This window comes from Ruditapes philippinarum, unplaced genomic scaffold, assembly GCF_026571515.1.
Source record: "Ruditapes philippinarum isolate M1 unplaced genomic scaffold, ASM2657151v2 ctg2042_1_1_1_1, whole genome shotgun sequence".
Lineage (NCBI taxonomy): Eukaryota > Metazoa > Mollusca > Bivalvia > Venerida > Veneridae > Ruditapes > Ruditapes philippinarum.
Genome location: NW_026861470.1, coordinates 21,069 through 39,171, shown reverse-complemented (window position 1 = coordinate 39,171; position 18,103 = coordinate 21,069). Strand labels below are relative to the sequence as shown.

At 33.4% G+C, this 18,103-nt stretch overlaps 1 protein-coding gene across 1 annotated transcript; it reads left to right on the top strand.

Moving 5' to 3' along the window:
* Nucleotides 1-1,608: 1,608 nt before the first annotated feature.
* LOC132715723 (uncharacterized) lies at nucleotides 1,609-15,591 on the top strand. Its single transcript, XM_060698784.1, has 8 exons — nucleotides 1,609-2,071; nucleotides 2,632-2,763; nucleotides 2,976-3,061; nucleotides 7,371-7,597; nucleotides 9,654-9,793; nucleotides 12,706-12,856; nucleotides 14,869-15,083; nucleotides 15,329-15,591. Exons 2-8 carry the CDS (start codon nucleotides 2,659-2,661, stop codon nucleotides 15,506-15,508), a joined length of 1,104 nt encoding a protein of 367 aa, XP_060554767.1. The 5' UTR covers nucleotides 1,609-2,071; nucleotides 2,632-2,658; the 3' UTR covers nucleotides 15,509-15,591.
* Nucleotides 15,592-18,103: the final 2,512 nt, after the last annotated feature.

Genomic DNA, 18,103 nt, shown 5'->3' with positions numbered 1-18,103 from the left:
TTCTTTGTGTGTTTGTTATTTAGTAAGAATTTCAAATCAATATCTCGAATATATTTTACGCAACAAAGAAAGTCCACGAATTTTTTGATAACCCCTCGTATGTGATAATCATCTATTTTTTTCTTTTTCATTTTAAATTGTTGTATGTGATATTTCTAACAATTTTGATTTACAATGTACGAGGGTTGTTCAAAAAGTAATAGGACTGAGAGTCTTGCATATTCATATTTCATACAATTTAGAATATTTTTATATGTATGGTGATCGGAAAATGTTTTCTACAATTTATGCATAAGTTTTTTTTAATCGCGCGTTTCCTGTGATATTGAATAACCATGGTAACACGCACCCGGCGCAATACATCAAAATAGTTATTGAAGCTAAGTTGTACTTCTAATTTATTCATAATTTATACCCTGTTTGTCTATATATTCCACCAACACATCCATTTATATTTAAGTGACATTATATCTTAATTTGACATCATTCGGACATGAAATGGCATAATTATTTAGTTTTGACAAACAGAAATTCGCGCGAACATTAAACAAATTGGCAATATATTTTTTCATTTACATACACAATGATAGAATTAGGAAAGGAAAATTTTCCTGCCATCAGAACATTGTTTCGGCTGATACAATCAATTTAAAAACGGCGAAAATAAAATATCTAACAGGAAAGTCTGATGATTGACAGGACGTTAGAGACGTCAATTGCAAAAGCGCTGTAAATGGATCGACGGTAAACGGTACGCGGACTGTCCGGCACTTTTTATGTCTGCTTCGGGTCTACTTTTTCAGTTCTCACCAAAGGATTGTATATAAGACGTTTCTATCAAACACTATTGTATTGTTTCTCATTAGATAAACTTGGTTTTAATAAATTAAATATAATAATGATTAACGGTGATGATTAGTAGTGCCCCCACCATTTTATTTTAATAAATGATACTTTTCAATTGATAAATATAATTATTTTACTGTATATATAATCATATTGTTTTAAAAACGTACGATGACATACATGTGAAAATTAATAATACAAATCGCTTTTGCATTAGCATTTTAAGACCATGCTTCTTGAGTTCCTAGTTTACTTAATATAGTCGAGAATAGTGGAGAATGGCCAGCTATCGGGTATTTTTCTTGGAGAGTTGAACAAAATTGTGATCGCTTTCTTTCTCGCTTAATTTTCACACATGAGACCTGATCATGGTCACATGATTCAGACACTTAGAGCACTAGGGAGAAAACATCCAGGATGGATGACACTTGTTCAATTTTGCATTTATTTAATGACGTCATGGACGTCATTATTGTATTGTCAGCGTGGACCTGGTTTCGTACCCCTTGTCATTTGAAATTTTCACAGAACTGTTGTTTGTAAACATTTTGTATTGATTTTTTCACTGTATATAGAGAACATGTCCCGATATTTGTTTATTGTAATAGTATGTACGTAAATTAAAAATGTGAACAATAGAGCTGCAGTCCTATTACTTTTTGAACAACTCTCGTAAATATTCATGTCATGATATAATATTAATTGTGTTTATCAAATGTTAAACTTATATGTGTTTCAATTAAAAGTTGGTTTCTTGGTTGTGTTTCATTGTGTATTTAATGACTTTAGGCTATGTTCATACTTTTAATTCCATAAACACAATATATTGAAGGTAAATATTAACAAAATAACATAATTTCTAGCTTTGATAATTGGAAAGGTTTTTGTTCAATCCGTGAAGCGCGCAAATATTGCAGTTGCGTCTTGTGGTATGTTATTTAGTTTTGTTTCTAAATTTTTAAGGTAATGGCTTTCTAGACACAAATCAATATAAGTGATTTCCAAAGGAAATGAAATTTGAAAAAGCGCTTCTATGCCTTTAAACTGAAATGAATTCAAAACTAACTCATTGCATTGTGTTATGTTTCTGTAGACAAGAGCTGCGACCGATGAACAGGACCCTTTTGGTCCACTTAAAAGGCTACGGTCTTCACAATTGGAATGTGGCAAGTTTCTGGAAATATGTTATCTTCAACTAAAGGAACATTCTGTTGAGGCAGGAAAGGTAAATAGCGAATATTTATTCATTTAATTTATCTAATACATACACGAATATTAAAGAGTAAACTATTGAGAAAAGAAATCAGTTTAATTTCGTATGTGTTGCTAGAGGACGCAATTTCGTTTCAGCGGCCATTACAGTTGCAAGTAATTTCATAGAGGTCCCAACCTCCAAGTTATGTCTGCCTGTCATGGTAATACATGTACAGCATAAAAAGAAAACCGGAAGTAGGTACCGAGAATTAGTGACTCCGGTTATCAAAACTTTGTCTCTCTTCCCATGGCACCTGCAATGAATTATGTTTCTGATATATAACTCAATTCCATTTTATTCTAATTCGCATGAAAACAAGGCCTTCATTGGGCATGGCAGTGCCCAAATTCGTCATTGACTCGATCATATGGCATTCTGTATTATGCCATATAGATATTTCAATGAAACAAACTATTATGGAATTAACGTAAGGCAAAAAAGGTGCCTCCTTCGCGATATATTTTATTACCCTTTGAAAAAGATATGTTTAAATAACATTGATCCAGTCTCAACATGTTATAATTGTAAAGGTACGTGCAACAGCAAACGAAGCACGAATGCAACATGGAATGTGCTCTGGACTTATGAAGCAGTTCATGACAACAGCAGAATTTGTAGCAAATGAAATGATGCCGATGATGAAACAGGTCATCAAAAAGAGGGTAAAATATCTTTTGTTATCTGAGGTTCAAATAATATTAAATTTTATTAGCGCAATTTGATATTGATAATAAAATATCAACATATTTAGATGTGTTGCAAGGCAACTTTTATTTAATATGAAATACATGCACAACCATAATTGTGGTTGAATCATAAGTAGTTTACAAAAAGTATAATATAAAAAGAGAAATATTGTATTTTTGAATTACAGAAAAGTAAAATAATCAGAGACATGCTCGAACAAATATTAGAACAAGCAAGAGAAATGAAAAAAGAAGCTGAAAATGTCAGAGATAGGTAATTCAATTTTTTATAATGTTTAATACTCTGCTCCCTCTGACTGAAGTCCAACTCTTCTTTTGTATACAATGCTAGATCTGGTCGTCAGTAATTCTAGCCGATTTGGATTTCCGATACGTTTATTTTAGCTAACCCAACAAAAGATTATTTTACATTACACGTAAAGTCTGACAAGTCATCAGTTTTGCCTTAGAAATAATAACTTTAATAGATATTTTGAATAAAATTTCTGGGAAACATGCTACCATATGTTGGTATCTAACCGTTGATTCTAGTTATTTATCTAATAAAATAGAGAAAAACATAATCCCTAAAGAAAGCCCAACACGGCAAAATTGAAAATTGTTGCAGGCTCGGTTTGATTGATCATGTTCATGGACGGTACTGGAAAGTGCAAGTTACCGTCCACGACCCCTTGCACCGGCTTAAGCAGAATTCAACATTTAAACACAAAAATGATGAAATTTTGAATTTAGAAACATCCGCAGATGTGTTCATACGGCGGTTATCATAAGTGTCATTCCATGAAAACCGGCGTATGGTTCCCAAGTAATAGAATGCGTGTGCCCTAAACGAGAAAACAATGGGCGGTACTAATAAAATGGAAATTTGAAAGGGGGTCTGAGGTTATGAAGGCTGCATATCACAAACAATAAGCCATTGTTATTTGGGTGTATATTATCTAGAAAACGTGAAAATCGCGTACACTTTCCTGTTTTCCAGAAACTATGAACGCTAAAGCGGCCACTGATTGGCTGATTGAAAGGTCACAAGAAGGTGACCTCCTATCGAAACAGTCAGATCTACATGTTAACATAAGAAGATATGAACTTTTGTCCAATTTTGATCCATCGTTTATTTATATTTGACTGTATATGATCCTTTTTGGTAAGAGACTCTTAATGTTTTGGGCGTTAGTTAAGACCTAGTAACAAACAAGATGTAACAATATCAGATAGATAAAAATACAACAGGAGTGAAAGTGTAATGTTTATCATTCTTTTGATTGAACGTTTAGATACTGGGTCCTCTAGACGGAATTGTTTAAAATTGTACAAATAGCTCGGTATCTTACACTCAAAGAGCATAAAATCACGAAAATATCACCATTTAAAAATGTTTCTGGTAAATTTTCAATGAGCATAAAAAATATCCCAAAATTGCTACGTTTTCTAGATCGGTGACATACGGAATGGTAAAGCGGGACATCGGAATTATAAAAAAAAACAATTCTAACATTACTGCTGTACATTTGTATATAAGCATGAATCGAATCTATTAAGAAATGAAGAAAATTTAAAATATATCGAGAGAAAAAAATCTACTGAATTACCAAAGGTTTACCAAAGAATATTAACTAGAAGGATTTTTGTAACAAAAACACCTGTCTCCCAAAACTAGGTATGGTACTCATCACTCCTGTAAATGCGGTACACAAGTTGCCAGCAGTTTACTAGTAAAAGCCGGACAGGATTTTTATATTTAAAGCTCTGACACCGAAGCGGAACACGCCGTCGATATGCAAAACAAGGGATATTTGGTACTGATTATTCCTGTGAAGTTTCATTGAAATCCAACGAGGAGTTGGACATGTGAAAGCTCAGATTAGATATTTCTATTAATAGCTCTGGTGGCCATTTTGTGTAGCGAAGCGGAACGTATCGGCGATATGCACACTTTGGGATGTACTGATCAATCCTGTGAAGTTTTATTGAAATCCAACCATAAGTCTGGCCTGTGAAAGCCAGAGAAGATTTTTCTATTTACAGTTCTGGCAGTCATTTTGTGCAGCAAAGCCGAACGTGCCGCCAAATGCACAACTAGGGATGGTACTGATAACTCCTGTGCAGTTCCATTGAAATCCCAACAGCAGTTTGTGCAGCATTGTTGAACGTGCAGGCGATACGCGCAACTAGAGATGCTATTGATCACTCTTTGAAATTTCATTGAAATCCCGCCAACAGTTTAACCTGTGAAAGCCGGACAAGATTTTTCTAATTATTGCTCTGGCGGCCATTTTGTGCAGCGAAGCAGAACATTCCATCGATATGCATATCAAGAGATGCTACTGATCACTCTGTGAAATTTCAATGAAATCCCGCCAGCAATTGAACCTGTGAAAGCCCGAAAAGATTTTTAGCTCTCGTGGCTATTTTTTTGCAGCAAAGCAGACTATGACGACGATATGCACAACAAGGGATGGTACTGATCACTACTGTAAAAATTCAAAAAAATACCGCTAGCAATTTAGCCTGTGAAAGCCGGGCAATATTTTGTTTATTTTTAGCTCTGGTAGCAATTTTGTGCAACGAAGCTGGATATGCCGGCGATATGCACAACTGATCACTCCTGTGAAGTTTCATTGAAATCCCGCAAGCAGTTTGACCTGTGAAAGCCAAACATTTTTTTTAGTTTTTGCCCTGGTTGCCATTTTGTGCAGCGAAGTGGAACATGCTTAAGACATGCACAACTAGAAGTGGTACTCGCCACTCCTATTAAGATTTATCGAAATCCAACCAGCAGTTTGACCTGTGAAAGCCGGATAAGATTTCCCTGTTTAGCCCTGGCGGCCCTTTTGTGCAGCGAAGCGGAACATGCCGGCGATATTGAAATCTATGGATGGAACTGATCACTCCAGTTTCGTTGAAAACCTGCCATCAGTTTCACCTGTGGAAGTCAGACAAGCTAAATGCGGACTGACGGAAAGACGAAAACCCAGCAAAGGCAAACACAATATGTCTCCCAAAATGTTTAAAGGTTTAAAATGTTAAGCCAAAAGGTCGAAAGTATTATTCTTAATATTATTTGTGTTGACACTTTAAACTGGTTTGATTAAAAAGTACTTTTGTTTTTACTTGACCGCTCACGTAGTATAGCAGCAAAGCTATGTCTGCTTGTTACGATTTAATAAATCGCATGGGTTAGACTGTATAGTCTATGGTTGTTATTTTCCTTTAAACTGAACAATGTTGAGTTGCAGTGATCAGTTTCTAGTGTGCATATCAGTCTAAATACCCGTGATTCCATTTTTAAGATTATTAAATCGTTAAATAAGAAATTAAAACAATTGGTCATTTGATGCATATTTTAGAATTATCTTTTATCATTACAATGCTATTTGTATGTTAGGTTTAAATTTGCTAATCATTAATGTTATTACACTTATTATTTTCGTGTCCACAAACGCCGTTGATGAAGGCACTAAACATGGACAGAATAAAATTCTCTGTTTGTTTTCCTGTATGTCGCATTGTCAGATGATACTAAAAGTTGATTTATGAGATCTTTTTCAAATGTTGCAAATTTAAAGAAGCTTTGTTTAACTTTACATCAACATATATAAATAGTATTTATATGATATTTGTATGATTTGTTTCTTAATAAGCGGTCCCTTATACCGCCTGTATAGCGTTGGAAGGCGAAATAAAAGCATTATGTTTCAGGAAGTAGGGGGGTCTTTTCCGTTCACTCTTATGAAAACTGACAAAAAAATAATTCCGTTTACAAATAAATATTACTTGTTCCATTAAATAAATATCGTAATCATAGGGTCCCAATTACTGGTGTTACTTCTTTTATAATGTCACCATGGATGAGGCAAACTTCAACAAAACAGTATCATAACTGTAAGATATATTTACATGTGTATATGATGAAACTAATATATCTAAATAAATTGAAAAATCAGTATTCTTGTACTAACTACTAGTTCCTCAACTTCTTTTCGTGTGTCGAAATTCAAATATGTCGACAATGATCAATGTACAGTTAACAGGTTAGTTTACCTGCATAACAGAAAAAATGACGGAATCCAAATGTAAAAAATACACGTTAGTGTACAATAAGTAACAAGTCTTTTAAGGCCCGTGATAGCAAATCTATGTATTCCATATATGAAATACTTGTAAATTGATTCTTTTGATATTAGACCGATTTTAATCAAATTTAAATAATACTCAAAAGCTTTAAAGATGCAAAACATTCAAAGTTTAATTGATAGAAAAATAAATATTTTTATAAAATAAAATTGGCGAAAAACAAAAAAGATTTTGCTATGTTTATGTGACATTTGTGACAACTGGCAAACCGGAGACACATGTTTGATTCATGGTTGTTTAAGGTCCTCTTTTCATGTGACCAATTCGTTTTTATTTTTAGTTATTGTTTTTATTGTTGTTGTTTTTGTTATTTTATTTGAAAAAAAATTACATAACAAATTTTCATATTCATTCAAAAAGATAATCATGATATATGCATATAGCAAATAACTTCTCACATGCTTAATATTCAATTTGCATTTTGGTAGGTACTGTAAACTTACAGGAAAGTTACAACAGAATATAGCGGATGTAAACACACGGAATGCAACTGTAATGCAACAAACAGAAAGGTTAGCAATAGAAAGGGAAAAAGCTGAATCATTGAAACAGCAATCTGAAGAAGAGCAAAAAGAAATGGAAGAAGAAAGACGGAGAACATTAAATGCAATACAGAAAATGAAAGAACAGAGAGATGAGCTTTTTGCTGGCGCGAGTAATGATTCAAATCGTTATTTTTATGCTACCCAATAGGGCTGCATACAGTTGTCACTTTGTTTGTCCGCCCAAACGACTTCTCGGTTTTGGGTGCATAGATTCATTTTGTAACAATGGACTGAATTGGAGACCACGACTTTCCTATTCTTCAGAAGAAAAATAACAAAAAGATATGACCTCTTAGCCCATTCTGGTATAGTGACCGTCATGGTGGATGAGAATGTATTTTTCGCTTCATTGATTGGCACTTTAAAAATACAAGAAGAATCAAAATAATTGTTCAGTGGCAGGAACGTGTCTCGTTCCAAAATGTTTCCCAATATTATTTCTCGTCAACAATGACTAAAATTCATCGAAACCGTTTCTGTAACTTGACTTCCAAGAGGACCTGTGCATTAAATGTTTTTATATGCCCGAAAAATTTCGGGCATATTATGTTATACTCCCTGGCGTCCGTCTGTCCGTCCGTCCGTTAGCAATTCGGTTTCCGGAGCATAACTTAAGTTCCATTTGGCCCACAGTATTTAAACTTCATAGGATGATTGTCAATATTTGGTAAAAGACCCCTATTGATTTGGGGGTCACAAGGTCAAAGGTCAAGGTCACTATAACCTTTAAACTGACAACAGTTTCCGGAGCATAACTTAAGTTCCATTTGGCACACAGTGTTCAAACTTCATAGGATGATTGTCCATATTGGGTAAAGGGCTCCTACTGGTTTTTGGGTCACAAGGTCAAAGGTCAAGGTCACTATTACTTTAAAGTTGAAAACAATTTCCGTAGCATAACTTAAGTCCAATTTGGCCCACAGTGTTCAAATTTCATAGGATGATGGTCCATATTGGGTAGAAGATCCCTATTGATTTTGGAGTCACAAGGTCAAAGGTCAAGGTCACTATTACTTTCAAACTGAAAACAGTTTCGGAACATAACTTAAGTTTAGTTTAGCCCTGAGTATTCAAACTTCATACGATGGTTGTCCATACTGGGTATAACACCCCTATTGATTTTTTAGTCACAGGGACAAAAATCAAGGTCAATATTACCTTAAAACTGAAAACAGTTTTCGGAGTATAACTTATGTTCCATTTGGCCCACAATATTCAAACTTCATAGGAGGATTGCTTTTTGAAGGAGGTAATACTTTATTTAATTCCCATGTCTTACAATTGCTTCATCCTTACTTAAAAAGAATACACACTTTCGGTGCTCTTGTTTTGTTTTATTTTTGTTTAGACCCTCTTATGTCTGATGTAATTGCAATCCGGCCTATTTTTAGGCAATCACTTACTGACATCCATCGAAACTCAATAAAAATGTTGAACCATTAAAAGGTTCTATGCATAGTTCGTGATGTTCAGCAAAGCCACCCTCTCTAATGCCTTATCACCAGTCATCGTTGTTTGCATTAGTTCTCACCAATCACTGACTGAATTAATTTAAACCTTATAGAAATCTTCTACAGCACTAATTTTTCAGAAAGTTTTGTTATTGTGATGTTTTTACATCTGTCCTTTGTTTTAGACTTTTACTCAGCAACCGCAGACTGAAATTTAGCAAACATATACGAGAGACTTTATTGCTGACTGGATTTGTGTCCCTTTTATACCTTTCTTTTGCCTACCACACTGCTCAATTAGTGATATTAATCATTTATATTATTAATTTTGTATTTCTCCAATTTGTGTTTCAATATATTCAAATAAAATAATTATATGCACACATTCATTATACCGAGAAATGTTTGAATGTTCGAATTATTTTTCCTTTTCTTATTTTATACACATTCTGAATTATTTTAATGTTCTTTTCATTTACACCTTCCTTATTGTTAAATTCTGCTTCTATTTGCGGTTTTAGGGAGAATTCCGAAGTATGTTTGAATGTCTTTAATGTCTTTTATTATGGATTTCTTAAACTATTAATACTTTGAAAAATATTGCCTAATCTAAATGCTACTTTTTAGTATTTCGACTAGTGTATTTACCAAAATGACCAAATGATATATGTTGTGACACATTAGTTTTTCATTATTTTATTGATTTATTTCTTAGTTCCAAGTGATGTAGACGATAAGACATGGAATGATCTGATGAACATGTCGGTTCCAACCATGGTATCGAAATTAGATGGAATAAGTGCTGGAATTCAGGCAATAAAAATGCCTTTAACTCTGATCAGACAAGGAATGAGGGTACTTATATATTCATAGTCTAAGTAAACATTTAATCATACAGGTTCCCGACAGGGTAAAGGTGCCCAAATAAAACCTAAACGAGACCATTACGACTGGTTATGATAAAGTTATTCCCCTAAAGAGTCCCTCAGTGTTCGTCAAATGACATCTTGCAATTCCAACCATGCGTGGAGGAGAAATGCTCTGGACAATTTTATTATATTTTATCATCTTTAGTGACATTGGCCTTGCATATATTATTCTAAATTACATGTTTCACAACAGCAATTATGATAGTGACTATTTGTGTTTCAACCCCTAAATTAATGATTACTAAATGGTCCAAATACACATTTTCATATTTTTATCTGAACTTTAACCCCTACGTGAGACATTGACAATGACGTAAATTTTGCACGCGACATTCCGTCTTACAATGGTCAACATCTGTGCCAAGTTATATTGAAATCCGTGTATGCATGACCTTTGACCGGGAGATCTAGTTCATGCGCATGGCACTGTTGCTCATAGTGGTGAACATTTGTATGAAGTTTCATAAGAATCACTCAATATGTGTAATAGTTATGCCTTGGACGAAATATTTTACCAACTTATGTGACCTTGAGTATCATCTTGAGTGGCATTGACCATGCCATATTACCTAAATAACATGATTCAACCTGCAGTCATGATAATGACATTTGTGTTTCAATTCCTCAATAAATGATGCCAACAATATTCCGAATACACATTTTCATAAGTTTATCTGCACTTTGACCCCTATTTGAGACCTTGACCCTGGCCGCAGGGACCTTAATTTTGCATGCGACACTCCGCCTTACAATGATGAACATTTGTGCAAAGTTATATGTAGAAGTTTTGCTTCGGACAATTGTTTTTCAATGACATCGAAGTGTGACCTTTACTTTTGACCAAAAGACCTTGTCCATGCGCATAGCACTGCTTCTTATAATGGTCAATATTTGTATGAAGTTTCATTACAATTCCTTCAAATGTGTCAAATGCTCTGGACAAAATCTCTATAATTTATCATCTTTAGTGACCTTGACTATCATCTTAATTGACCTTGACCTTGCATATATTAACTTAGATCAATTGTATTACACCAGAAGTCATGAAAATGACCATTTGTGTTTCTATCCTTCTAATAAATGATGACTTAATGGTTCGAATACACATCTGAATTTTGACTTCTACGTGTGACCTTGACCTTGGCCTCAGGGACCTAAATTTTGCATGCGACACTCCGCCTTACAATGTTGAACATTTGTGAACAGTGATATTGATTAAAATCCCTGTATGCATGTAGAAGTTTTGCTCCGGACAAGCGTTCTTCAATGACCTCTAAGTGTGACCTTGACCTTTGATCTAGAGATCTTGTTCATGTGTGCGACACAGCTTCTCATAGTGGCCCCGTGCCCCCAGGGTGAAACTATTATACGACCCGTTTTTCAAGCGGCCCTATAAAAATGTACAAACTATGTATTGGAATCTGCGTTCCTTATTAAGGTGTTATAGTTATAGTATAGCAATATCATGGCCTGGGGCGACATAGGAGTTTTTCTCTACAGAAAATGATTGAGGCCCTAGATCATGACATTTCCGCATTTACCGTCCAGTTCGATATATTGTAACTGTTTTATCGCATGATAAACAGAAATAAGAATTAGGATTCTACATAAAAATTCAATTTATATCATTGTTTTCTCAATAAATTAAATTCCCTACACGGAACCTCGGTTACTTTTTATGGTACAAGAAAGTGACCATTTTTTTTTCTTACAGTAAACCCCATAACGTATGAGCCAATCAGAAGTATGTTGGTTGGATGGCCACAGACACATAAAACATTGCTGTAAATATTTGTGACGCTCCAGTATTATGCTAACCGCCGTTTGATCAGCAATTTAATGGCATGCTAAAATCTATGTCAATGAAAGGATCATTGCTACTTTCTCGAGGGCCATATAACCTTTCCCAAGTCTAAATAAATTCGTTTTTCTCCAACCTAAATTTTGGTCCAGTCCAATGACACTGTTATACTGAACCAAGTGTACTTGCTAATTGTTCTGTATTTGAAATAACGCACACTTTTTCCATAGGAGTGCGCGTTATCTAATATATCGCACCAATATAGCATGTTCACTAGCGTTTAACAGCTGAGGAACATCAACGACAAATCGCCGCACCATGCAATTATTAAAGCATAACATATCTACTTTGTGTGAAGTCAAAACATGTTTATTTTATATTTATAAAAAGACAGTATACCAATCATCAATATGTTCAATAAACATAATTTATTCGTCACATAAGCATATTTACATACATGATATTTACAATCAATACAAGAAAATGATTAGACTAGAAACAACCTAATGCTTATTGAAGACTTTTCCCTAGTATGTACTCGTATAATAAATATATGTGCAAAATAAAATGTGCAAAACATTAAATTGAGCATAGAATATCATTAAGGTTTTGAAATAATATTTAATAAATATACTTTAATAATTCGTATATGTAACAACATGCAATCCTTTATCAGACAACAACCCTCAAATTCCGTTTTGATATAATCTTTTTTAGAATATACTTAAATAATTCCTATTTGTATCAAAAAAATGTACAATCCTTTATTAGAAAAGAAACCTTCAATTTTAGTATTAAATAAACTTTTTTAAAAGATACTTTAATGATTCCATTTTGTATCAAAATGCAATCCTTTATCAGAAAAAATAACCCTAAAGTTAAGCCTAAAGATAATCGAATGCATTCTACTTTCCAATTAACCATAGTGAGTGGTGGTTTGAAAATTAAATGTCGTATTTGGTTTCTTTTTATTTAAAAATAAAGAAATTTGATATGCATAAATTAAGAAAAACGTTCAATTTTTGTATTGATCATAGACATACGCTGCTATAAAAGGTGGACAGCAAGCACAAGAGGCCATTGACAAGGAAGATGAGAAACAAAACAAACTGAGAGAGGAAATTCGAAAACGCAAAGAAACAACACAAGAACGATTGGCACAAATAAAGCGCACAGATTTGAGAATAGGTAAACATCAGTTGCAAAGCGTCTTTTAGGAAAAGGTTATTTTCATAATATCCGTGTTTTTGTCATCTCAAATTATTCCCTGCGGTCTGGACCGTTGCATGTACTATACCAAAACTTACGTTACCCTCATCATTTGCAAAATAATGTACCATAAACCTTTACTGTGATTCTGGATTAGTAATTGTCTTTCTGATTATACGAGTGATCCAAAAATAATGTCATTACACCTTCTTCGCGTGAAACTTACTGAACTTACCGTAACGGAAGAAAATTCCATGTTCACAATTTCACTGACTGGCTATGTACAGTGTAAATTGCTGTTTAGCGTTTTCGCTAATCTTGACTCAAAATAACTTGAACAGGATCAAACAATGCAATTGAAATAAGAGCCTACGTAAAAGGTATACCCTTACTTGGCATTAAACCCCTAAATATTCATCTTGAGGCTAGTAATATTTCTGGGAATGGGAAATGCCTCATAGGTCTGTTTGTAGGTTGGTTGCTTAATTTAAAACCCAAAGAATCTGCTCATCAAGGACGTCCTGCAACAATTACAATGACAAAATCGTAAACATCCATCAAATCATACAGCTAAAACGAAATATATATCGCGAGGAAATTGTTTCCGATGACAAACTTGTCGATAGCGCGTGTTCATGGTATTTTGAAAAAAACAAACTAACGCTTAGAAAGATAAACGCTCGGTGGATACCTCATTTGCTAAGCGATGAACAAAAGAGTGTACATACTGCAATAATATTAAAAATGTATCGTTATATATACTAAAAAGACTTTTGATAATTTATTTACTGGTGATATAAGCCCTGGGTATACTATTCTAAGCGAAAATGTAAGAGTTCTAACAAAATCTTGGCATCAAAGAATGCAAAATGTGCTAGTATTACTAAAAAAGAAGGTTTCATTTGTTTTTGTTTAACAATAAAAGCCCTGCAATGCAAATCCTCTGGCAAACGGTTAAACAATCACATGTTACTTTTTTGTAAAAATGCTTTTAAATTAAAGCACAGAAGGTGCTGAATTTGTTTGGGTCTCAGAATATCAGAAAGGTGAAGGTTGTGAGATTATAAACCAATTTGTTTTTGTATAGTGCCACCAATGCTGTTTTCAGTGTTAGAACTGTAGTAAACTGGCGCCGCTAAGTGCAACACTGAATTATTCAATTCAATGTTTAATTTGCTTAAAAAATATTTTTAAAAAAAGAAGAAAAAAATGGATTGTCTTAACTGGGATTTGAACTCCAGACCTGTCGTTTCCTAAACGAGCCTGTAACCCCTCGACCAGTGGGAATTTATAGGATAACAGCCTGAAGAAAACCATATTATTCTAAATTAGGGTTTGTAACCCCTTCTTTATTTCGAGATATTTTGTTCACGGTAAACCTGTTGTTTAACACTGATGTAAATAATCATGGAGTTAAATATAAGCATGTACATCTGTAAAGGCACAATATTAGAAATCTTCGACCAATCGGGAACTATATTTACTTCCCCGAGAAGGCTTGAAAATTAATGCATCATTAGACAATCTTTACGCAGTGTTCTCCCCTTAATTTTTCGGCGTTAGTGTACTTCGAGGAGTTTGGACTTCTTTCGGTTTTTGCAAATAAGCTCATCAGGGTCTGAAATTCCGCTACCATTATTTGTTTGGTCTGACGATCCAAACAAATAAAAAAATGAAGAAATGTTACGAAAATCGGCGTCCTAAAACAAGTGAGATGTATATACGTCTATTGCACGACAATGTACTTCTTTCTGTTCCAAAAACTTAAAGTAAAAAGATACAAATCACGAAATGCCCTTGGGTATACAATGTATCTGTATATGATAGGTGCTTATATTGAGGAGTATGAAAAATGTTTCATATTAATCTTTCTGATAGTGTTGTTGTATTGATAATTCAATTTTATTTTCTCTTTAAACTTAAAAATCATGTGAATGATATGAACAAATAGTGTAATTCCCTTGTGCATTTGTTGTATTTTTTAATTTCAGCAACCTTGGGTGACATATCAGGTCTTCTTGAGGCTCTCAAACAGTTGTCAAAAGTAGATGAACTGTTTGCAGAAATAATATTGTTCTGGGACAACATGTTAGTTTTTCTAAAAAGTCTACATGACAAAACTGGGGCGGGGAAAAGCTTTCTGACAGCATTAAAGACGAAGAAATACGCCAAAATGTTTGAAGAAACTATTTCAAGAGCAGAAGCGGTAATACCTATAATATTACTATGCAGTTTTTTTAAACATTTTGATCAATTTCCTGCAAAATTATACATATTTTTACTGACATATAACCTTACCAGTAACCATAGAAGTAAAATTCAAACAGCAAGTTAGTGTCATTATATATGACATATATGAATTATTAGAATTCAGACAATGCGGGTGTTGACGTACATTGTGCATTTTTACACTTATTTAGTGAATTTTATCACGTAAAGTTATTTTTTTAGGAATGGAGAAAATTTGGAGCAATCTGTCGAGCATATGCCATGCAAACAGACCAAGATACAAGGATGGTATATAGATTTCTGTCAACACCTGTTGACCTCATGGATGTCACAGAAAGGCAGTCAAGGATCCGTCAACTTACATACGACATTGAACAAAACATGCTCCAACTTGAATTCTAGAGATTCAATGGCTCAACGATTGCTTTGGGAGAATAAATGATTTTAGTTATTGTTATTTGTGCCACTGTAAAAAAAAAATTGTAATCACTAATGACATTCGTTAACGTATTTTCTCTAAACATTCAATTTAATTTGTTATATATTTTAACTAGATGTCATTCCTAGATAAAGCACCTTATGTTATATTTTCATGAATTTTGCTTAACCCAAAATGACACGGTGAAATATGAAAATAAAAGATATACGAGTATTCACATATTAATGCCAGCTTGTCCACAATAATCCACTATTAATTGGAAAACAACGCACAAAACACGCCACAAATATTAAACAAATCTGCATATTTTCTTGACTATACTAATCGTATAATTACGGCATTACTGTAGTTGAGAAATTCCGATTCAAGAATTTGTGTTACTTGAATCAGTATCTTTTTTTTTGGTCTCTACTTGTTCATCTTCCTTTTTCAAATATGAAATTGAATTCCACATAAATTCCAGATGATTCACACTTGAAATAAATATGATATTTATTCAGATATACGAAAGCTCATTTATATGGGGCTGTGATAAAAAAAACAACCGATAGATATGATATTGAAACGAAATTCCCTTAACCACGTGATCTATTGTAGGATTCAAATGCCCCTTTGTGCAGTGGACAACATTAATGAATTCCCCCAGTTTACACGATTAAATTACTTTTTTCAATCAAACGATACAATATATTTATTCACAAATAAGTAAAACCAAACAAAACTGATATATCAGCTTACAGGCATAAATCTATAATGCTGTCCTCTATATTTTATAATTGTTGTTGTTTTGTGTTTATGTCAATACCCAAGCACAACATTGACCTATTTCTGTTGTAAATTAGACAAACTAGGTGTCATTGTAAATAAATTGAAACTATAAAAAATATTTTAATGTGTGCATAAATATTTTATTCTTGCAACATTGTTTAAACGCATGCCATATAACATTCTATCATTACAAACTTAAACCTTTTTTGATGAAAAAGGCCATTTCTTTTAACATAATTATGTTCATTGTTTTCATATAAAATGAGCATTGTATTTTGTTTACACCTGTGAATCTATTAATTTAAATAATTGAACATGCATGTTTAACATGATTTTATATGAAAAGTGTAAATATTTACTTGATTTAACAAAAATTAAAAGTCTTCTTGAAAGAACAAAGTATATGGTTTACATGATCAAATATGGAAAATAACTTGTAACTATTTTATTGATTAAAAAATTAAAAATGTTTCTTGAAAGAACGAAGTCTATTTTAATCAGAGTGACAAAATTCAGTTTTATTATACTTGTAAGAATTGCTGAATGTAGTTCCTTGTGTATTGATTTTTGTGATCATTTATATACGCTATGAAGAAATTAAAAATTTATTTATTCAAGATAAAGCCGATTATTTGTGGTATATTTACTAACATCTTCGATCACCGTTCAACTAAATGTGCTTCAGCTTTGTGTTATCTTACCAATAGTATAAGATTATATTAATCATCGGTTACAATACTGACTACACAGCTGTCAAATCAATATCGGACGAGGCGCAATCAGAGTCCGTTGCTCGAGTTAGTATGTATAACAATGTATAATATCCTGTTTACTTCATGCGGCCAGAACTTGGCAGAACTTTTTTATTATGTATGACAATATATAACAAGAAAAGCATTGATGCAAAGCATCAAAGGGCGTCCATGCAAGAAATGCAGCAAGTGAAGATGAACTAGTAGACATCTGATGACCAGATATTCTTATAAACTTTTCAATGGTTAATTGGTTTTTACCTGAATTGTATATTTATGTATGGGCGGAAGAAAGACATTGTTCATTATGAACTTTGGTAGGCATGCTAGAGATTAGAATATTATTTTTTTTCACAGGAACTTGAAATTTAATCAATATTAACGATAATATCCAAAATATACAGGCCAATAATATCCGAAATGAAATAAGTTGTTTGAATATGTTTCATTTTTCATCTTTCATTTCCTGCAAAATCCTCCAGTTCGTTATTTAAAGCCATAGTGCTCATATAGTGCTACACGAATGACCGTTTCGTTAAACTAAAACTTCTTCTATAAATAGATTATCGGACTTTCACAATGTTAAGGTCATCATTCTATTTATAAGTACAGCAATACACAATAACCCACTGTGTGTACTACAAAATGATTAATAAAAAAAACAGTAGAGCGCGATTAATTGACGGATAAGATTATTTCATTTGAATATGTTTGCATTGCAAAATTCTCCAGTTCGCTATTCATTGTTCGCCACATTTCATTTTTGATAATCAAACACCCTCATACCAATCGGAATGACCGACTATTATGACCGACGAAAAGGCAGAGAAGTTGCTGCCGCCCTTTCACAAAATCTGATTTCATTTCATAAGAGGCGTCGCGCTTCGGCGCGGACCCTAATGACCTGTTTACTTCAACGCTGTTTTTGACAGAACTTTTTTACTTAAAGTATAAGAAGTATTTAATATTGAATATTTTACTCTGAAATACATGTAATAGAATTGATAGAGGATAGGGAAATCAAATCCGAGTCTGGTC

Excerpts from the sequence above, each read along its gene's own strand:
- LOC132715723 (XM_060698784.1), top strand. The coding sequence starts at position 2,659 with ATGCAACATGGAATGTGCTCTGGACTTATGAAGCAGTTCATGACAACA. Across the intron at positions 3,062-7,370 it reads GCTGAAAATGTCAGAGATAG|GTACTGTAAACTTACAGGAA; the intron begins GTAATTCAATTT and ends GCATTTTGGTAG. Across the intron at positions 9,794-12,705 it reads TGATCAGACAAGGAATGAGG|ACATACGCTGCTATAAAAGG; the intron begins GTACTTATATAT and ends TATTGATCATAG.